The sequence below is a fragment of the Solea solea genome, chromosome 4, assembly GCF_958295425.1.
Source record: "Solea solea chromosome 4, fSolSol10.1, whole genome shotgun sequence".
NCBI lineage: Eukaryota > Metazoa > Chordata > Actinopteri > Pleuronectiformes > Soleidae > Solea > Solea solea.
In genome coordinates, this window is record NC_081137.1 from 20,518,533 (window position 1) to 20,541,318 (window position 22,786).

At 42.9% G+C, this 22,786-nt stretch overlaps 1 protein-coding gene across 6 annotated transcripts in view; it reads left to right on the plus strand.

Moving 5' to 3' along the window:
• stard13a (StAR-related lipid transfer (START) domain containing 13a) overlaps positions 1–20,465 on the plus strand; it is a 43,270-nt gene extending 22,805 nt beyond the window's left edge. For 4 of the 6 annotated variants that reach the window (XM_058626740.1, XM_058626742.1, XM_058626741.1 and 1 more), the window contains 13 exons: positions 10,137–10,208; positions 11,170–11,251; positions 12,864–12,927; positions 13,201–14,528; positions 14,839–15,009; positions 15,618–15,777; positions 15,966–16,164; positions 17,050–17,263; positions 17,957–18,071; positions 18,210–18,461; positions 19,203–19,420; positions 20,038–20,214; positions 20,301–20,465. In XM_058626740.1, coding sequence (XP_058482723.1) covers positions 10,137–10,208; positions 11,170–11,251; positions 12,864–12,927; positions 13,201–14,528; positions 14,839–15,009; positions 15,618–15,777; positions 15,966–16,164; positions 17,050–17,263; positions 17,957–18,071; positions 18,210–18,461; positions 19,203–19,420; positions 20,038–20,214; positions 20,301–20,406 — 3,158 coding nt within the window. In that variant the 3' untranslated portion in view covers positions 20,407–20,465. Of the gene's footprint in view, positions 1–3,297; positions 3,941–8,215; positions 8,841–10,136; positions 10,209–11,169; positions 11,252–12,863; positions 12,928–13,200; positions 14,529–14,838; positions 15,010–15,617; positions 15,778–15,965; positions 16,165–17,049; positions 17,264–17,956; positions 18,072–18,209; positions 18,462–19,202; positions 19,421–20,037; positions 20,215–20,300 lie in introns of those variants that run through there. The other 2 variants (XM_058626743.1, XM_058626745.1) reach the window with 2 other exon arrangements.
• Positions 20,466–22,786: the final 2,321 nt, after the last annotated feature.

A 22,786-nucleotide genomic window follows, 5' to 3' on the forward strand; every position in this document is an offset into this window, starting at 1 on the left:
TAGGCATCTTTAAAACTAGGTTTGGCGTATTTTCATTTTACGCGTCCCTGTTTGAGGTCATCATGTATTTAATTACTCATAAGCAGAAGTTTGATGACTATAATTAGAAGCGTATGAAAGACAAAAAGCGTCTCCTGCTTTTATAGACTGCTGTGTTGGCTCGTGCTCGCAGAGGCATGCGCTGCGCGCGCTCACTGATATTTTTGGGAAGGTCATTGTCAAATTTAGTGCTCACAACAGCGCAGGCATGTGCAGTCGACACAGTTCCTGCGTCCCTGTCCTCAGAATGGTTCCATTCATTTAGAACTGGATTAAAAAAAATGTTTTAAATGTGCGGCAAGTGCGGAAGGAGTCAGTTTGCTCTGTTTTGGCCTGGACGCGCATGTTTTAGACGTCCCTCTCTTACCAGTGCGTCAGAGCAGCAGCAGCAGCCGGAGGAGGAGGAGGAGGAGGAGGAGGAGGAGAATTTTGAGGGAAAGAGACGAGAAGAGAGAAAGATATGCAGAGAGAGAGATGCAGCTGTCTACTCACTTTAATATAATTACCAAGATGCCCACCACTTAAGCAAATTAAGACGCTGACATTTTCCAAACGCACACAGTACACCATTGAGCCCGAGTATAGGAAATTGTTTCAAGTTATTTCCACTGTTGTAATTTGTGATGACTGTTGCTTTGGTGATGCTTTTACGCACAATTACCACAGGGCACCTGCTGCCCTCGCTAATCCTCGTCCCCCTTTTTCCCCTCACTCCTTCCTCCTGTTCTGTATAGCCAGATTTCCCCAAACAACCCTTAAACTCACAGCTCCTCGCTTACCCTCACCCTCCATCACCCCACTGACTGCTTAACCCATCAGCTCAGAAGGCACAGGGTTCACATGTGTGCGGGCCACATTTTTGGAGATGGCGTGGATCCTTAAAGTGTGCACATCTGGTCATGTTGAGTTTAGTCAGCTGTAATAGTTCATTTGTTTTTTTTGTTTTTTTTATTTCTGCTGTTGAATGTGAAGTGTTTTAATTACTGGCGTGAGCTCATGAGGCTAAAGATATGAAGTTTAACGTGGAAACACAGCTGATACACAAACAGAACATATATCATCATGGAAGAAAAAGTATAAATTACATTTGGGGGGATGCTGTGCTGACCAAATGGACAGTTCAGTGTCCTAAACATGAAGTGATTTGGTTTATGATTGCATTTATGGCTCCATTTGATCGTATTTGCATTTAGGGATGGGAATTGGTATTGGTCAGTATCAGTATCGGTCAGATACACGTCAAAATCACTGGATCGGATATCGGACAGATTCAAAATGTAAAATACAATACAATCCAGAATCTTGTATATCGCATGCTTCACTATGCCCAGACTGTAAATCAGCAAAAGCATTTTAGCTGAGTCATGTGTGGGCAGCTTAACAGCGTCATAGTTCAGAAATGCAATAAAATGACTGTATTTGACTAATATCACTAGTTTGTGATATCGGTATCAGACACCAAAAATCACACAGATACTTGATACCGATATCACAAACTCGTGTATTTAGTGATATTAGTCAAATACAGTCATTTTATTCCACTTTTTTTTGTCCGATACTGATACCAATATCACAAACTCAAGTATCTACCGATATTAGTCTGATACAGTCATTTTATTCCACTTTTTTCACCTATTTCCAATACGTCATTGTGTTACTGAGGGAATATCTTTCACTGTTTTTGTAAAGATACTCAGTTATCACTGTAAATGAAATCTGATGAATTATATTCAGGGATTCAAGCTTTAAGCAACATTTCCAGATTATACAAGAGGCTGCGGCAAGCCTTTTGTGTAGGATTAAAGGTCCAGTGTGTGACATTTAGGTGGGTTTATGCATGGCATGCATATCTTGAATATATTATTATTATTATTACCAGTATTTTCTGGATGAAAGTATAATTGCTTTACAACCTCCCTCTGGTATGTGAAAGCCACCGTTGTTCCCTGATGCACTTGGGAAAGTGAGGGCTGAGCAGAGGAGCGCTCTGTTTCTTATAATCTCTAGTCTCATCATTAGATGTCACCAATTCTTCCACACTGGGCCTTTAAGAAAAAATGTGCATAGGATTCAAGTCAATTCTTTTTTAGAAGATGTTTGTTTTTGTCGAGTCACATTTAGGTAACGTGTCCCTTGGCTGTGTCTTAGTCTAAGGATAAAACTTTCTCGTGACTCAGAAGTTTGGAAATACTCTGACTGTGGAGTTTAGATTGGTTCCATTTGTGTTATAATATATAACAAATATGGTTATAAATTAACAATCCATTATTAGATCTGCGACTGTTTCACTTGGGCTTGAGTGACGTCAGTAAAGAGAATCTTTTGTTTTACATCATCACATATTTGTGGCTGTTTTTAGGTCACTATCTCTTTGTTTAGTGTTTAACGTTATTTTCTTCTGTCAGTTAAACTGATCACTCTTTCAGAGATTGCCTGAAGAGGGCAGTCTCCTCAAATCAGATCATGTAATGGTTTAATATTTCACATCTCTGACTTAGTTTGACTGAGCATGACAGACACTGAATGTGGAATCCTTCTCCTCTGTAACATCAGGATTGTGTATGTATGTGTGTGTGTGTGTGATATGAGAGACACTACTGACCTCAGACTGACTTTGCTGTGACCAACTTTTCACGTGAGCCCCCAAAACTGCCCTTTTCCTCCCTAAGATGAATTAAAATGACCTGCTCTATCCTTGACTCCTTGAAATCCACTCTTCTCCTAAACTAGGTCAAAGAATAAACGTGCCTCCTCCTCCTCCTCTTACTGCATTCCATAGATTTATCTCCTGACTCAGTAACTGTATGGCAGCGTTCACTCAGCGTTGCTCCCTGCAGCTGCCATAGGACAGATGTTTTTGTTTCATGCAGGGAATTTGACTGTTGTATCTGCTGTGATACATTGTCAACATGTGACACTTGACGGCATGAATTTAGAGAGCGTTTCTCAATGGCGTTACTGTCCCACGCAGCGTGAGCAACAATAGCGATGGTCAAACGTACATTCCTCTCCCACTCCCACTCGCTCTCTATTGTTCGGCCCTTTCCCTTTTCACATTTTCCACGACCGTCCTCTCTCGTCTTTCCCACACTCCCTCGCTCTCAGATACACGAACACACGCCCGAGGCATGAACCAAGTGGTCAGGAAGTTGGGCGCTGTTCCCTAAACTCTCCCGCCATTGGCTGCAGGTCATGTGACCACAAGGGGGGGGGGGGAACTTTGGGGAAGGAAGGAAGGAAGCAAGCGTGCGAGTGAGTGGGAAGAATAAGGTCTGTCATCTGCGCCAGGTGGTGCGATGAAGCCTGATGAGCAGAGGGGAGGAGGCAGCCGGGTGTGGAGCTGACTCAGCTTCCAGTGAGGGCATGTTAGAGGCAGGAATTCACAAGGAGTGTTCACAAACAAACTTATCAGGGCACGAGGGAGGAAGGCTTGTGCATTAGCAACGATTGTATCGCAATGTTAGGGAGGTTGTGGGCATCGGTGTGAGCGTCATGGACCGTGTGGACGCAGCAAGTGCTGCAGGGACTGAAGGGGCAGTAAATTCCAGGCTGGACAGCGTGGACGATGCAAACACAGTAGGAGCAGGCAAAGATAAAGACGTTATCGGTGCTGTGGTTTATGGCAAAATGAAATACCCCACGAGTGCAAGCGTCGCTGACCGTGCTGAGGAGGATAGTGTGGACAGTGGTGCTGATGTCTTTGTGGACAGTGTGGATCAAAGTGCCAAGGGCAGCAGTGAGAGTGACGGTGACAGCACCAATGAGGGCACCTGCCTGGAGGCCATGACCCCCGACGGGCAGGACCACTACCTGAGGCTGGGTGACAGCCCTCGGCGGCGCTCTGCCCTGCGCCTCTCGCGCATCATTGCTCGCCAGCTGCTGCTGCGGCGGCTGGCACAAGGTAGAAATGCAAATTATTCTATTTATATTGAAAAGTGGCTGTTTATTATTGTATAGTAATAATAGTTTTTTATTTAGGACCAGAATTTGACTTGATTAGTCTCTTCTATATCCATCTATCTATCATCTATCCATCCATCCATCCATCCACCTACCCTCCTATCTTCTTACCTACCTACCCTCCTAACTTCTTACCTACCTACCTACCCTCCTATCTTCTAACCTACCTACCTACTTTGCCAACCATTGCCTTACAAACTTTACAACTTTACCAATTTTAAACAATGTAAGTTTTGATAGACATTTGCTTTCAGATAAAAGAAGGAAGGCTTATTTACCATCTCCGTCTCTGACTTTCTCACCGAGCATTTCCTAGTATTTTTTTCTTTACCACTATAAATCAATATGATAAATAAAAATACTGTGTCTATCTTCTGTTTCAACACTTTATTGGCAAGAGCTCACACACATGAAGTTGCCAGGACTCCCACTTTCTTCTTTTCTCTGTTGGACATAATATGGAGGAAAATGTCTTTCAGAAATGTGAAAGAAATCACAACAAGCCCTGCAGGAGTTGTGGTATTATTGTTTTTGTCTATGTCTCCTAGGAAACCTCGTCAAAAAAATAAACCTCGTAACTTCCTCGACTTCCTGTCACATGATGCGTGTTTCCCGGCGAGTAAACAGAACATTGTAGTGTTCATGAAACTGTCACAGCAGAGGATTTTAGCTTATAATATTACCTACTGAATCTCTTCTCTTCCTTTTAGTGGATGACATGTTTTGGGTTACTGTAATAGAAGAAAGTGTATTGTATTATATTGTTGTTTTCTTTCCCCAAATAACCCTGATGACTCTGGTGAAGGAACAGAAACGTGTAAAGTCTTGTGGCAGGCATGCGCTCCCTCGTACAAATTTCACAGTGAAGGAGACAAGACAGTTACAGCAGGTGTGGAATGTGAATAGAGGAGCAAGTTTATGCCTGTGCTGTGTGATTGTTTCACTTATTTCACTTTCACTCAAACTCTCCTCCTCATCTTCTCCTACTGTTATTTTATGCACACACAAACACACCCAGCTTTTGCACAGTTCTTCTTCTAAGGACACATTTGGACAACCTAAACTAAGTGTTGTCCCTAACTTTAACCAAATGCTTCACCCTAACGTTAAACTAACCACAATTCAAATGCCTCATTGGGACCAGGTTTTGGTCTTCATGAAGACTACTGGTCCCTACAAAATCAGTGTTTAAACCAGAAAAGGTGTTAAAGAATTAACAAATACAGTTCCCGTTACAATACTGTTGAATTGTGCTTCTCAGCCCCTGAACACGTCGTCCTTCACTGTTTACTTTAATTTAATTTAATTAAATTTAATAGATGCATGTGAGGTCTATTTCTGCAGATGGTTGATAATAAATATTCAACATGATTAACTTTTAAAACATTTTAAAAAATTGTGGCAAAAGGCCAAAAATAACACAGTTATACAACTGGCTAATGAATGGTGCTGCAAGTTAATACACATAAAGGTCATAATATTTGCCCCCAAGGAGGTGAAGGAGACATAAACCTATTCAAGTTTTAATAAAAAAAGGTTCCCACATGATCTGTTTCCAAATGTGTTTAGGACAGGAAAGTTAGGAACCCAAAAAGTCTTAATTAGGAACCAAGGAAGCAAGCAAGTAAGCGAGATCGTTAGTTTGATAGAAGACAAAAGCAAATTAAAATAACACATTTCCCAACATAACACAAACATACCATAAAACCAAGCCATCACACAACTGAGAAGCTTGTCTAAATAACAGTGGCTTCAGCTTTTTTTTTTCCCAGTCTTTTAATCAGGCCGCATCTGTCTGTCTATCTGCTGTACTCTTCCTTTGGATGTGGACCAACTTTGCTGAAAGCAAGTTCCCAATTTGCTGGAGGAAATTTGGGAACGTTACTGGACATTAAAGCTCCTGGGAAATTAAAGCTCCGGGAACATTTGGTGGAAAATGGGCCAAATGTGTCACGTTCAGGACTCAAAACAGTGAAAAAAACCCTGTTGATCAACATTATTCTCCCGTTAGTAGCTGCTCTCAGCTGCAAATAGTTAAAACAAGAAAGCCGTTTACAGCAGAGATTTTTGACTTGTAAATTTTCCCAGTGTTGGAAATAGGAAAACAACTATTACATCCAATTAAATGTCTGTGTGCATTTTTTTTAAACTGCCAGTGACATTATGTGATCATCACATAGTACCTGCTGTATTGTAAACATAATCAGTGTGTATGGAATCAGGGAAACAACCACGTTAGTGTTGGTTTCAGCGTAGCCTCTCTGACAGCTTAATCTAGAATGAACAGGTTTTCCTTTCACATAATGGAAAACTACATAAAAAAACACCTTAATTTAACCATACCCATGTTAGAATTAAACAGAAATGTAAATGTGTCACTGTCATGCGTCACTTTAACATCCTCTGCTGGGGAAAAGGCAGCATAACAAAACATCACAGGCAGCCTAATCCAGTCATATCCCACTTTATTATCACAGTAAATTGACTGTCGTCAAAATCCCAGACACTTAAACTCTCCGAGTCTTTGCTCGAGGGAAAAACATAATTGTGGATGAACTACACGAGACAGCACATGCATCTTCCTCTTTAACATCCTCCCTCTGTCTCTCACATCACTTCCTCTGACTTCTAAACAACCTTTTTTTTTTTTTTTCTTTGTGACCTTTAAGCATGAAGGACTGAGTACTTGAGCGTATGTGGGAATATGGCTGCTTTCCAGACTTCCCGTGTGTCTGTGACTCTCCATGCCTTACACATTCTGACTGAAAGGACTCAGTTCAAATAACTGCCCTTCAAACACGACATAATGACGTGAAATTAACTTAATAATCCCTCATTTCTGTCCTCTTGGTAAACACTGTCATTATTCATTAGTGGGCCTCGCCACAATTACGCCAGCTTTGTTCGGTCCGAGGACTTCCTGTTGCTGTTCTTAGCTCACATGCCGCTCTGGACACATGGGAAATCCAGAGCAGGAAGTGATGTCATCCGAGGCACTTTAGGGTCCTTGAGAGCCAGAATTTACACCGACAAAATTCTGAGGAATCAAGGTTGCTGTGGGTGATTAAAGCTGGTTAAATGAAAGACATGGTCATGGAAAAGAAAGGATATTGGGCTGTTTGTTATGACGTGTACGATGTAACATCCCGTTATGTAAGGAGTTAGCCTTACAGCCCCTTTATTCCACACATGGACGTCCACATCCACACACAGTGATGCACATACCATCTGTGTGCACCTTCCCTGCTGTTGTTCCAGTTGCTCGCTGCCTGTTGTCATATTATATCCTACACAGCGTGACTGCAGCGCCACAGAAGAGACCCGAAAAGCAAAAGCCCAGTCGGCAGCACAGATTAGTCTCTGTGTGTGTGTGTGTTGTGGTCCCCTAATAATAGTGTTTGTGTACTAATTAATCTCTTGATTAAATTCTGCACAGACGAATAGTGGCGCTTTGTTCCCACAGTGACGGAGGCTTTGTCGCTTTGGCACAAACATGAAGACGCAGTGCCATGTCACGCGCGCACAAACAACAGTGAAGTACACACAACTGTGTGCTTTCTTATACTGTAACGTAATCCAGGACAGTAAATTAGGGTATAGTGAGGTTCAGTATGGATTTACAGTATATTATGTATCAGGTGGTATTACCAGTGTGTACAACTGTTTGCAGCACAGTGGCTGCAGAAGTAAGAGTCTGTAATTTAGCTGAGAAGAAGGAATCTGTAAGAGGATTTACAGCGTTTAACAAAATATATTTGAAAGCCACATGATCCTCTGGTGTTTTTGTTGTCTTAATCAAAAATTCAGCAACAAATACAGCGAAAAGGCCAAACCCAACTAGTTTTTAAAGACTCCCAAACTCTGTGGCTCACAAAAATAATCGTTATTATTCATTAATGTATCCTAATGTAATCTTTTGTGGTTCTTAAAGTAGTAGTTTTTTGACATTTCAGAATTCTGATTCCAATCTGTGACGGAATAAATCTGGAATAGTTTGGGTCGTCGACGTTGTACTGTTTTAGAAAGAAATGTGATGTGATGAGGTTTGGGCTTCCTCCCTGTGGTTTTCTCACAGGCTCTGTCCTTCTCAGCTGCCCTTCCCACCCCAGCTGTCTGCCTGTCTCATCCCTTTTTTGCATTTCTCTGACTCACGGGGGGGGCAACATCTGGATCCTGTGTGTGTGTGTGTGATCGGACAACATTATTGTGCAGTAAATGCACAGTGGACGGAGGACAGGGACAGAGTCTCCTGGTTGGATTCGTGTGAAGTGACCGCACACCAGTCGCCATGCAAATCGCCAGCTGAGATGAAGCATTTCCGTCATGGATGAGACCGGGCAGCAGCACATCTGGTTACAAAGAGGATGTGGAGTGATGTTGGCTCAGAGAGGAAGAAAGCAAAGAAAGCAAGTGAATGAATGAACAGTGTGTGAGAGAGAAAAGATAAAAAAGTAAAGTCAGGATGACATTTTAATTAATTGTCAAGGAAAAGCTTAAAGGAATTGGTAAAACAAGGAGAAGCTGTAACACAGAGAGAGCTGTAAACATAGAGAGATATTGTATGTTGATCCAAACGGGGCAGAAAGTGCACAAGAGGAGGCTGTGGAGGAAAATTAGAGGGAAGAGAAACCCTGCATGGGGCAGGCTGGTGAAGGGAGGCACAGTTGTAAACACAAGGATCTGAGAGGCAGTGAGGAAAGAAAGCAGAGCAGTGAGTCCACTCCTGATGGAGAGCTGGGTTGTAGAGAATGGATGTGTGGCTGGGATGCAGAGGAAACTTCAGTCTGAGTAAAGGAGAGAGACACGGCGGCGTGTCCTCGTCTGCACCATGAGGGCTCCAAGTAAGTTTTCTCTTCTCTCCGTGCGTTTCCTCGTGAAATTCTTCGCCTATTTTCGGCCCCTCCGAGAAAACAAAATGTTATTTCGGTCGCCGAAAAGCTTTTGCGTCTTGCTTCTCGTGTGATTTTTAGACCAGAGCAGCTATGCCGGGAATGTTGGTGGAGGGATGTAATTGCCGGACTGCGGTGACACAGCATCGTTTCCTGTTACCGTTCTCATCTCTGATGGTGAAAATGGAGGCTTTTTTTTTTATTGCCATGCTGAACTTTGTCCCCTGTGTTTCTGCGGTGTCGCTCCCATTCACTGCCAGCACCTTTTTAAACCAATGAATGAGAGCAGTGAAAGTGAACGAGTGGAGTAGTGACTGAAGAGTGAGGCAGGAATTGTGTTGCTGTTTGTACTTCTGGCTTTTATTGTGTCAATACCTAATAACTTTGTGTGCAAGTTGATATTTTCTCTTATTCTTTATCCCAATAATAGCTTTTATTATTTATGACGTATAAATGTTTTGTTTTTAGTTTGAGTTTCTAGGGTTTTTTAATAACTCACTCACTCATGCACAGTGACTAAAGTCAAATAATAGAGGTTTATGGTTGTGTTATTTTAGCTTTAGGTTGCTCCTCTATGATATTACAATGAATATATTTGATTTGTGGACAACAGGCTGTTGATAAAGCTGACATTTTGAAGTTTGGGGATCACGGATCAACATATTTTCACTATTTTTTGGTGAAGATTATTCACGGATAATGAAAGAAATGGCAATTTCTGTGGCATCATTCAAACGGCAGCTCTGCAGAGCGGCATAATCAGCGCTGTGTCCTCAGTAAACACAACTTATATACGACACGTACATACATTCATATGCAAGTGGAAAAAAGTCGTAAAACAAATGCCTGTAAAACATGTCAAGATGCTGGCGGCGGCGGCATCTAATGGGGGCGTGGTGCCGTGTTCGAGGCCTGTTAAATTTATATTTGCATTAACAGCTGAAAGCTGACGGCTGGTTCCTCTGTGTCGTTTTTTCTTTGACAGACAATGTCTGGCTTATTTCCAGGTTTTCATTAAAACTCATCATTCCACCGAATTTCCAGAGGAAATTCAGTTCTCGGAGACGTTATTGTCCCATTTCCCCAAATTCTAAAAAGGATACATTGGGGATAACAGACAAATACAGCGTTATGTTTGGGTTTTTTGACCTTCACTCTTAATTTAGGGTTTCATGCTCTTTGTTCATAGTGTCTACTCTTTGTGTGTGTTCATGTATTAACTGCTTTATTTATTTTTTTGCTTTACAGAGATTGAGGCTAAGGAGGCTTGTGATTGGCTTAGAGCGGCGGGATTTCCACAGTATGCCCAGCTTTATGAAGGTAACACACACACACACGCACGCACATGTCCAATGTCCAGAATTTACTCCTTGCTGCCTTGTTTCAAACAAAGAGGCAGCTCCTCTCATTCCTGCCTTTCATTGTTGCTCTCTCACTGTCTTGTTTTTTTTCCATCCTCACTCTTTCTCTTTTCCCTCTCTGTCATCCCTCCATCTTTGTAACCCTGCCGTCTCGGCCGCTGCGTTCTATTTCCAGTCTTCAGTTCCTGTCCAAAGGGAGGGGTCATGAGAAAGGCCTTGTTATCACTGCTGGGACTCTCGCAGCTTCTCTTTCTCTCTCTCTCTCTCTCTCAGTTCTTTCTTCCACCTTTCTTCCTCTACTGCTTTCACCTCGCCCACCACTTTACTGTCAGCCAAAGCTTGCATGTTCTGAGCTTTTCTTTCTTCTTACTCAGACTCTTGTCTTCCTTCTCTCCGTCTTTCTGGACAAAACTGCTGGCATTCATTCATTCATGTGATGACCATCATGCCACTGAAGCACAAACAGGAAATGGCCCCAGTAATCTCCAAAGTAGCTCTTAAAATCCAGCAGTTCCCCTTAAGTAGATACACACACACACACACACACACACACACACCCCACTGCTCCGAGAAAGTGCCATGAGCTCCAGTAATGTCGGGTTATGGATGCCGGCCTCTGCGACTCTGTGGCGGCTTCCGTCTGCATGTTGTAACTCCACTCTGCCACTACATACACAGAGGATCGCCAAAATAAAAGGCTTGAGTCATTTTTGGTGTTGGCACTCATTGTGTGGAATCCAACAAGTTATTTTTGGATTTGTTTGTTTGTGTGTTCTGTAAACTGCAGACGCCAATGACAGGTGTTCACTGCAGCGTAGCATGGGTTGCGTTGTCCAGCTTTTATCTCCTGTCAGTGATTTACCAATGAAACGCAGCCTCTCATTGTCTTTGTTTCGTCTTCTTCTCTAAATCCTCTACAGATTCCCAGTTTCCAATTGACATTTCTTCAGTGAAAAGGGACCATGACTTCTTGGACCGGGATCTGGTGGAGCCCTTATGCCGGTAAGGCTAGCTAGCTAGCTAGCTTATAAATCTTATCTAGTTTATCTATCTTATCTTACTTATTGTCTATATAACTTTTAAGTCTTGCTTCCCTGATACCTAAGAGTAGTACCTATCTGTCTATCTATCTGTCTGTCTGTCTGTCTATCTATCTATCTATCTATCTATCTATCTGTCTGTCTATCTATCTATCTAGCTAACTAAGATAGATGTCTAGCTAGCTATCTAGCTAGCTACTCTGATGACATATTATGTTAATTTTATGACAAAATACAACACTTTTCTTACATAATTTTACATTTAAACACTCATCCACACACACAGGCCTCATTCTCTATCAATTTGAGTCACTGAAACTGTTTTTTTGTTTTTTTTTTGTTCTCCGACTCATCCCCGTGGTTTGGTGCTAACCACTAATCACTAGTTGTCTGACCCTGAACCTTAATGAACTCCCCATCCCTGTCTGACACTCAGACGCCCAGCCTTTGATCCTGTCACCTCCCCACCCCACCGCCGCACTATGATCTCCCCACTCAAAGAGCGGAGACCCTCAGGGGGGGCAACGGGGAGGGGGACGAGGAGGGAGTAAGGGGGAGAAAAGTCAGTGTATTCCACCAGATGTGTGTTGTCAGTATCTCTGCACACATCTATCATCTCCACGATCTTAAAAAAATCTTCTCACTGAAATTTCTCCTGCTTACACCCCTCCCTAACCTTTTTATTTTTTTCCCTCTCATTCATCTCCATCTCCCCAACGTCTATGCCAGAGCAGCGTGTGGTAATTAAAGCGTTCGTGAGTCCTGACAGATCTGAAAACACATCAGACTCCCTTTAGATTTGTCCCAGGAGCTGGTGGAAAAAAACACAGAAAATGACGTCTCACTTGTTCATGTTTTCAAGAATTGTAGACATTTGTACTTATTTCCCTTTCTGTTATATATAGTGTGTGTAGCATAGAAGTCTAAATTTGTAAGAATACTGCGCAAGAAATACAGGGTTTAGAGACAATACTGTGTACTTTCCAACTTGAATGTTTTACTTGTAGCAAGAAAGGCAGTTGATATTATAGCTTGGTGCTTTTGTGGTTTATACGTAGCGACAAGATGTATGCTGTTGGGCAAATGAGAGAGGTGGCAAACCCTCAAACATGTGTGTAAAGATCCCATCAGCTCTCCTATGCAGCTGCTGCTCCCATCCCTTGAGATGTGAGCAGAGAGACACTGCCCCCAGCACGCCAGAGTATGCAAGTGAAAGGAGGAGGCAATGGGTGAAAGATGAAGGGAGGAGGGAGGCAAGAGTGGGAGGGAGGATGAAGCCTACAAATCCTTGAGGGTGAGAGCAATGTCAGGGAAGCAAAGGGGGAGTAATACAGGATGGGAGGAGAAAAGTAGTTTTTGGAGAAAATGTGATAGACGGTATCAGAAAAGATGAAAGCTGGGGGGAAATGAAGAGAGCTCGTGTGAGAGTGAATTAGACAGGAAAGAGAAAGTGTGATAAGAGAGTGAATGTGAGCGGTGTTTTAACAAACACTGAGGAGACAGACAGAATAGTGTACTATATATTCAACCGAACAGCTCCAGCATGTTGACGTGGCTTTGTTTCTGTGTTGCAGGCGCCTAAATACGTTGAACAAGTGTGCTTCTATGAAGCTGGACGTCAGCCACCCCAGGAAGAAAGTAAGTTCATGTGCTTATTTCACAGTCCTGGTGCAGGGTTGATTATATAGTCTTAAATTGACTAAATCAGGATTTGCCAGATGTATATGTTTCCACGTGTAACACAATTTTCTTGATTGACATTTTTGCCCTCTGCTTGCCATTCTTGACATAATCCCACCTTTGAAGAAGTTTGGGGAAACCTGGATTAAGAGAAAGTAATAAATCAAAGCACCAAAGTACGGATGGAAATCAATGGAAAATAGAAAATGTTGATTCTTGATTCCTCCACAGGGCGATGACTCTGATGAAGATGACCCGCTGGCCATCAGCAAGCGGTGGACGTTTGAGTGGAGCAGCCGACGCTGGTCTCGTCTGCAGGACTTCCTGTTGGACAGCACCTGCGAGAGCAGCCCGACGGGTCAGGGGGAGGGGCTACGCAGCACAGTGAGCAGCGAGAGCGTGCTGACCGACCTCAGCGAGCAGGAGAACGCGGAAATCTCCTCGCTACACAGCGAGGACTCCACCTCGGCCATGCCCGACTCCATATCCATGGCATCCCTGTCTGCTTCCTATCAACCGCCCCGGGATCTTCCGCACTACAACTCCCTGCCAATCAAAAGCAGCCGCCAGGGGCAGGGAGGGCGGAGCAAAGCCAAAGACTTTCTACGTCGTATGGAAGTCATGCGCACTTGGGGGCCGTCGACAAGGCGGAAGAGTTCAAGTCGCAGGCCGCCGTTGGTCATCAGTGAGCCCGTGTTACAGGGGGAGGAGCCTCAGGCACTACAGGTGCTGCAGTGTACGCCAATCAACCAGTTAGAACTCAGCCCTAAACAGAACCACCAGACGGATGGCGACACGTCCGCTCTCACCATTGCCGGTGATTGTAAAGACCAGTTCACAGAGAGTGTGAGTCCCAGCGGTGAGGTCGTGGTACCCGATAAGATGGAGGCGGGGCCTATGAAACCGCGCACTGCCAGCAAGAGAAGCAGCATGTATCTGGAGGACATGGAGCTGCCGTCACAGGGTAAGAGGACTGACGGGCAGAGCCAGTTTGGCAGGAACCAGTTTCACTCGTATGACAACCTCCTCATTCACATCCCGAAAGACCACAAACCAGGCACCTTTCCAAAAGCTCTGTCCATAGAGAGCCTGGTGCCGTCCCCTGGTGATAGTAACAATGGCAATCAGACTCAAGCCCACTCGTTTCCACCCAACAACAACGGCCTGGGTGAGCCGTGGTCTGATCAACCTCTGTCCAAGCCTCCCTGTCCCGGTGCGCCGCGGGGCAGCAGGGTGAGCGTGTACGACAACGTGCCGGGCTCACACCTGTACGCCAGCACCGGGGACCTGCTGGACCTGGAGAAAGAAGACAATCTGTTCCCTCACCTGGATGACATCATACAGCATGTGAGCGGTTTGCAGCAGATAGTGGACCACTGGAGCCGCAGTGTTCTGCCAGAGGGCGAGATGACGGCGGAAGGGGGGGAGGAGGAAGGGGAGGGCCGGACCACTCCCAGCGAAGGGGAGAGAGACGGCGTCTCCTTAAATGACACTGATTCAACAGGGACCAGTCGGGAGAGGCGGGATTCTGGGGTTGGGGCCTCGCTGACAAGACCACGGTGAGCAGCTCTTATCATCACAGTTTTAATTATGAACACACAGTTGCAGATATCAAAGGAATAGTATTTTCTCTTAGTCCAGTTTGAGCCCAGTGCGATGGTTGTGTTCCCTGCAGTGTTGGATTCCTTTATTCTGGATTCCAACATCTCAGCAGTTAACGATGACAAGGAAATGATCACAGAAAGCACAGATGGCGATGACAATGATGATAATAATAGGGCCCGAGCTATGAGAAGCCAGAGTTATGTTGTCTTTTTTAACTAGACATGGCCTTGTCTCATGTTTCATTCATGTTCTCCACACCCCCAGTCTACGATGGCCCAGTTTCAGAACCTCTGATCATCTCAACCAGCCGGCGTCTTCGCTGCAGATCAGCAGCCAGTCGGCAGGACAGCTCAGCCTGCTGCAGAAGTTCTCTTTGCTGCGTCTCACCGCCATCATGGAGAAATACTCCATGTCTAACAAGCACGGCTGGACATGGTGAGCACAGACACTGCCACAGACCAGTTATTTACTCCCCTAAACTTTGGAACACACTACTCTTAGGTATCAGGGAAGCAAGACTTAAAAGTTCCTTTTTAGCTCCTTTTTATTCCACCCCGTGTTGTGTTTTATTGTTGTATTTACTTTTTAATTATTATTAATGCCTCATGTAAATTATATCTTGTCTTTTTCCATATTTTTGGACAAAATCAGCTCATAGTTTTGAGCAGTTCACTCGTAATTGAAGTAAGTTCAAATTTAGGAGTTGGATACATGATAGGTTTCCAAAATATCTTCTTAAATTTCTTTTTCAGATCTTATTTCTTTGAGTATTCTCATTTATACAACATGGATAAACCTCCTGCCGCACTCTCACTGCCTTCTTGTTTCCAGTCTTCCATTAAAACTCAGGAAACTGAGGCAAACACAAGCACATCCTTGTTTGGTTAACAAACAGGCCTGTTCACTTTTTATTATCCCCAGTGGGGAAATCCTAACCAGCATCTACATGAAGACATAGTTAACAGTTAGAGCACAGGCCTCTCTTTCCTCCCACACCCTTTCCTAATTCTTTTATTTTTTTCTGTCTCCCTCTCCTCGCCCAGGTCTGTGCCCAAGTTTATGAAGCGCATCAAGGTGCCGGACTACAAAGAGAAGAGTGTGTTCGGTGTTCCCCTCATCGTGCACGTCCAGCGATGTGGTTTTCCGCTCCCTGTGTGTTTACAGCAGGCCTTCAGCCACCTCAGAGCACACTGTCTGGACCAGGTTAGAAAACAGCTTTTACAAGAGTGGACTCCGGGCTAATGAGACAGCTGACGCAAAGCCTTGTTCTTTTATTGTTATTCATGTTGTATTTATAGATATTCTGGGCTGAGAAAGAGCATTTTATCGTACACTTGGACTGAACCTCTATGATCCCTCCACGGCCTCTGTCTTTGCTCCCGCTCTCTCAGGTCGGACTGTTCCGCAAATCCGGCGTGAAGTCTCGCATCCAGGCTCTGAGGCAGCAGTGCGAGCTCTCCCCCGACGCCGTCAGCTACGAGGATCAGTCGGCCTACGACGTGGCCGACATGGTCAAACAGTTCTTCAGAGACTTGCCCGAGCCTCTGCTAACGAGCAAGCTCGGGGAGACCTTCCTGCATATTTACCAGTGTAAGTCGCCGCTGGCAAGTCTGAACACACCTGTGTCTCTCTGCTTTCCCCAGCCACAAGCTGAGATTTAATGTATATACTATACACACACACAATCTGAGCAAAAACAGCAAAACAGTTCATCTTCTCATTTCATATTTTAAATGTGCATTTAAAGACTGATGAAAAGTGTGGAGCGGTTGGATTTGGACACATAATTCCTGAATTCCTTTCAAAATAATTTATTCAGTCCATTAAATGCAAAAAAAAGGGGGATCCAAAGGAAATGTAAGATGTGAAATAGAGCAAAAAACAAACTTAACGGAAAAAATATATATAATTCAGCAAAGAATAAAAGGAAGTACGGTCAAAACTGTTATTTTTACCGTGTCCTCCTTTCCATCAGCGCCCATTACCCAAAACGATCATTCTCATAATCGATTAATTTGTCTATTATTTTCTCAATAAATCGAGTCATCAATCAAGTTTGGTCCATCAAATGTCAGAAAACATAGGAGAGCTAATTTTGTCAAACCTGGAAATGATGATGTCTCGTTTCGTCTTCAAACCAAAATGATTCAGTTTTTAATGATTTCTGGATTAAAGAAACAAAGGATATATTTACATTTAAGAAGCTGAAACAGAAGCTCTCAGAAATCAGAAATCTTGTTTTAATCACGAAAAAAGCTTAATTGATAGAATCATGGTGGCACAAGATGGCAGGAGACTCTTGCCTTAAGCACATAGAAAATGCTTATTCTAAAAGACATGTTACACACAGCACCTTCAAGGTTCTTGAAGTCCATAATTAGATTCCTAGCCTCTCTCTCCTTGTGCTTGTTTCTGTCTGGACTGTCAGCTGTCAGATATTCCTCTTCAATCCCCCCCTTTTTTCTCCCCCCTTAGACGTCCCAAAGGAGCAGAGGCTGCAGGCCGTCAGAGCGGCCATACTGCTGATGCCGGACGAGAACAGGGAGGTTCTGCAGATGTTGCTCTACTTCCTGTGCGACGTCACGTCTCTGGTGGAGGAGAACCAGATGACCCCGATGAACCTGGCTGTGTGTCTGGGACCTTCGCTCTTCCACCTCAGCATACTAAAGAACGATGCGCTGTCGCCAAGGTGGACATTAGTTCCAAGCTGTTGATCTTGGAAAAGCTGTGTTTTGATTGTGTAATTCATTGCAGATGTTATTATATTTGCTTAATAGAAGATAATCACATACTAGCATTAGCGTTAATAATGTCAATTACTGATAAAACTGATGTAGTTGTTATCATAGTAATCATTAGAGTAATCTAATACCAAGTCAATATTAAGCTCTTCTCATGTGAAGTGCATTGTTCTATGCAGTCTTGTATAAAGTACCTTAGATAAGATACTTGAGTAAAAGTACAAATATCTTAGCAGAAAATCACTTTTTTTATAATATTAAAAGTCTTAAAGTATATGGAATTTACTGTAATTAAGTGTCAAAATTATCTTTCTGATCTAAAATGTACTTAAGTTTTAGAAGTAAAAGTATTAAAAAAAAGTGACGAGTTAGGGTGGAGCCAGGGCAGATCAGTGGTGGGGCGAGTTGACTTTCAACTGGAAGGTTGTGGGTTCAATTCCTCTGCTTGTCTGTGTGTCCTTGAGCAAAGACACTTAACTCCATATTGCAGCATGTGAATGTGTGAGTGTAAAGCAGCTCATCAAGACTAGAAAAGCGCTATATACTGTAAATACAGACCATAATACCAACTCTTCTTCTGAATTTATTTGGTAGTAACGAGTTACAGGTAATCATATTCTGTTAAATGTCTATTCCTCAAGGTCAATCCAGAGGAAGTACACGACAGGGCGCCCGGACCAGAAAGACCTGAACGAGAACCTGGCTGCAACTCAGGGTCTGGCGCATATGATCACCGAGTGCCAGCATCTGTTTCAGGTCAGGATTTTACTCCTTTAATTTGCAGCTGTTTGTTGTTGACAGCAGACAACACCAGATGTTAAAATGTCTTGTTTTGTATATTCTGTTTCACACAAACACTGATGGGTGATCTGATTTAACGCACGTTTCCTCCAGATCCCAGAGGAGATGGTGACGCAATCCCGCAACTCCTACATGGAGGCTGAGCTGATGGTGCCCCCGCTGGACGAGCTGTGCAAGTCTCACGAGGAGGAAGTGGACGAGTGTGAGGAGGAGGAGGATGAGGAAGGGTCCTACCACGCTCACATAGAACGCTTGGTGCAGAAGCTGCTGAAAGAAGCCAAAGACAAGAGCAAAGGCTGGGTGTCTCGCTCCACTACTGACAACACGGAGCTGGCATTTAAAAAGGTAATACAAATTTTTTTTTTTAGGACAATAACCTTCATATATTTTTACACAAAATGACCTTTTTATCACAGACAGCACAAGTCATTTATGTGCGTATACATTCAAACAGTTTGGATAATGAAATCAAGGGAAGCAGAAGTATTATACAATAAAGAAAATGATTAAAAATACTATATTTTCAAGTGTATAGTATAGTAGTAGTAGTAGTATACAGTTTACAGTATAGCAATAGTAGGTACAGTGTAGTATATTATAGTACAGTAGTATATTAGTAGTAGTATGGTAATATGGTATAGTATAGTTGTACTACAGTACAGTCTAGTATAGTTGTAGTACAGTATAATATAGTATAGTATAGTATAGTTGTAGGACAGTACAGTATAGTATAGTTGTAGTACAATACAGTATAGTATAGTTGTAGTACAGTACAGTATAGTATAGTTGTAGTACAATACAGTATAGTGTAGTATAGTTGTAGTACAGTACAGTGTAGTATAGTTGTAGTACAGTACATTAACATAGTACATTGTATAGTATAGTATAGGGCACGTGCTTCATCCTCTTTTATTTTATTTTATTTTACTTATTTAGTTTGTTGCATTATTATTTTATGTGTTTTTTTTTCGTTTTGTTTATAACGTTTAAAATAAACATTCATTCATTCATTCATTCAAATGTTACACAATAATAAAGCTCTTTATTACACAGTGGCATGATGACGACGATGTGTCTGTTTCTCAGGTGGGAGACGGTAACCCTCTCAGGCAGTGGCGAGTGTGCGCAGAGGTGCCCGCGGCGCCCAGTGAGGTGCTGCAGCGGCTGCTGAAAGAGCGCCCCCTGTGGCAGACCGGCCAAGACAAGGAGAAGGTTCTCGAGATACTGGACAAGCAGACCGACGTGTACCAGTACTCCTGCCGCAACATGGCACCTCAACCCGACTGTGACTATGTGGTACTAAGGTCAGCATCACAGATTTGTCAAGTGTGTTTAAATCACTTAGAAATAGAGATATTTGTGTGGAGCTGATAAACTTAATCAGCATTGTGTGAACTCATCTGACAGTAGTTTGAATATAACGGGCATTAGTTCATATTTAAAAGGCACACACTACATATTTAGTCAGTTTTTACCTTAAAAAAAAAGATGAATCATAATATCAGTAACGATCAGCTGTGAGTCCATGTACTTTTATGCTGAAATCCTGCCAAAATACAGGAACATTTCAAAATAAAAGTCAGAATTGTGTTTGTTCTAAGTCAAGTTCATTTTATTTCTGTAGCACCTTTCACAGATATGGAATCACAAAGTGCTTCACAGGCCTTTACAAGTAAAATACTGAGTGAAAACACAGTAAAAAACAATGAAACAATAAGAACCCCAGTGTAAACCAAAAGCCTCATTAAAAAAGAAGTATTTAACTGCTTTTTAAGTCTTAAAATGACTCTTTGGGAGCATGAGTAACATCTGACGTGTGGATATAATTAGCATCTCCAATTCAACCTGCAAGGTTACTAAAGAACATATCACATTGCTGCATTAATATCGCACAAAACCCACTCATGTTTCCCTCTCTCAGATCCTGGCGCACAGACCTGTGCAGAGGCTGTTGCGCGCTGGTGTGCGTGTCCGTGGAACACGACGACAGCCCGCGCATGGGCGCCGTGAGGGGGGTCGTGCTGGAGTCGCAGTACCTCCTCGAGCCCTGCGGGACGGAGAGGACCAAGCTCACGCATGTCTCCAGAGTGGACCTTAGGTGTGTGTCGGGGGGTGGGGGTGTGTCTGGGTTTTCTTCCGCACCTTAGCCTCAGTTTGTGAATGTGCTCGCTGTTCTCGTTACAGGGGGAAATCTCCAGAATGGTACAACAAGGCGTATGGTCACCTGTGTGTGAACGAAGCCCAGAGCATCCGCTCCTCTTTTCAGCCGCTGGATCACACTGAGCACTGAGGCCAAGGTGTGAACCCCAGGAAACCCAGAACTTAAAGAGCGAGTGATCCAGGAGGGGGACGCGGGGGTGGGGGTGGGGGGGTCGTCATGCTGCTGCTGAGCCTTTGAGCTTCACTGTACCATCACTGTACTGAGTTACAGTCATTCACACACAGAGCGTCAAGTCTGTGTCATCACCTTTAAACAACAGGTCACTTATTTATTTTGTAACATAGAGCAAACATTTGGTTTCTTATGTCGTTACACCAGCTTGGCTCTGAATGATGTGCATTTTTTTAAAGTTTATACAGTCAGTATTTGGGGATATTTAATACTCCACCGCTATCTCGAAGCCTAAACAACCACATGGCCAATGTTTCATCTCAGACGTTTTCCTGAACACACCTGAAACAAACTTTATCCGGTGATTACGGCTTATGTGATACGCCACTTTTAACAGATTATGTAAACTGGACGTCGTGACATTTTCACGTTTCTATAGTACGCACTTAATAACTTACAGAGCCCTCTACGGATGTAAAGACACTTGTCGGTGCTCTAAAAACCAAACTTTCTCCGTAGGAACGCCCAACACTAGTCCATTACTGGTACATGACAGGTGGTATTTTTGGGAAAATCAAGAACACGAGGGATCCGGGGATCACAGGAAGCCAAGGAGTTTTTGGATGGATCACTGTTTGGCGTAGTAGTAGTTATTTTCAGTGTTAATCTTATCTAAATTAAAATGTCATTTTTAAAGTTATTAATATTATTATTATTATTATTATTATCGTTATTGTCATTATATTTCTGTTTTATGGCATCACTGTTTTTGTTCTATTTTTATTCATTTTTATACAATGTCTAAGACATGTGACCATTTCACTGCTTCTGGGAAGCTTGTTTGAAATTTTGCATGTGTGTGTGTGTGAGCGTGGCTGCACGTGTGTATCTGCATTTTTAGATACACGACGCACAGCCACGTGTACAGTATATATATATGTATATATATATATATACATATATATGTATGTATATAATGTACAGTATGTATGACCTTTCTGTGCCGTGCCAGCAGATCAGACTTCATAGCTTTTCAGAGTGTTACTATCATATTGATATGCTGAAATGTGAACTTTCAACACGGTGCCCGACTCAAGCAGAGGCTTCTTTTTGTTGTTGTTGTTGTTGTTGTTGTTGTTCCAGCAGCGAGCTGTGTTGTTGCTACGGTGTTGCTATGATACAGTTTCTCGACGGTGCCACCAAAATCCTTTGTGGATGTTGCTTGCTGGAGAACAGAGTGAGTGAACGTGTGTGTGTGTGTGTGTATGAGAGAGAGTGGATGACAGGGTGAGAGAGTGTGTGAGTGACTTTGACATGAGCCCTCAGCTTTGTGCGGAGAGTGGCCACGAATGGAGCGGATTAGATGATTTTGTTGCTTGGTTGTTTTCTGACAAAGTGACAGGAAATAGAATCATTGTAAACAAGAAAATAAAAAAAAGCTTTAAAACAGTGCAACATAAACACATGGTCTTTTTTTTATTATAATGCTATTTGGTAACACATAATATGGTGAAACCATCTTATCTCTAAGGCAATTTCCAGCTTGGCAATAACAATACAGTCAAAGTAATATCCAGGTCATGAGAATTGCTATAGTCTGACATCATTTACGTCTTTTAATAACAGATGACCCAAAAACACCAAAAAACGTCACACTGATGAAGTATTTAAGAATGTCTGTGCAGGACGCCGGGCTACACGACTGGTGTAGTGGTTAGTGCTCTTGCCTTTGAAACAAGAAGATCTGGTTTCGCGACCCAGTTGGAACAAGGATCTTTCTCTGTGGAGTTTTTCATATTCATATTAAGCACAATATTCAACACAGAGAGTGAATTGGTCTGAGAAAACCTGGGCAAGAGTGTGGACAGTTAGCTCAGCTGGTGAGAGAGTCCTTATGTTGACGGTTCAGTTCCTTTATACTTGAAGGTTTAAGGTTCCACAGCCACAGTGAAGACTGAAAACCACCAAGAGCTTCTTCCAACTATCAAAAGGGTTTGTGGTGTGGTGGATTTGTTGGCAACTGTGAGGTTGTGCCAGTCTGACTGTGATTGGTTCAAATCCACCATGTGAATAAAGCAGAAAATGTTGACATTTAAGAAGCCGTAAGATCAGAAAGCTTGATTTAATTCTTTAAAAAACAATAGTTTGTTGTTAGTTTACACCTGACATGGAAATGTGTCGGGATGCATGATATTATCGTTATGGCAGATATTGGTTTGAAAAGTTTTATGGGATATGTGCGAGGTCTGCCGATATGACTAATGACTGCACTCTGATATATGGGCTTATCATTATTATTATAATAACAAAGAAATAATTCAAACTGAATATTTTTTGG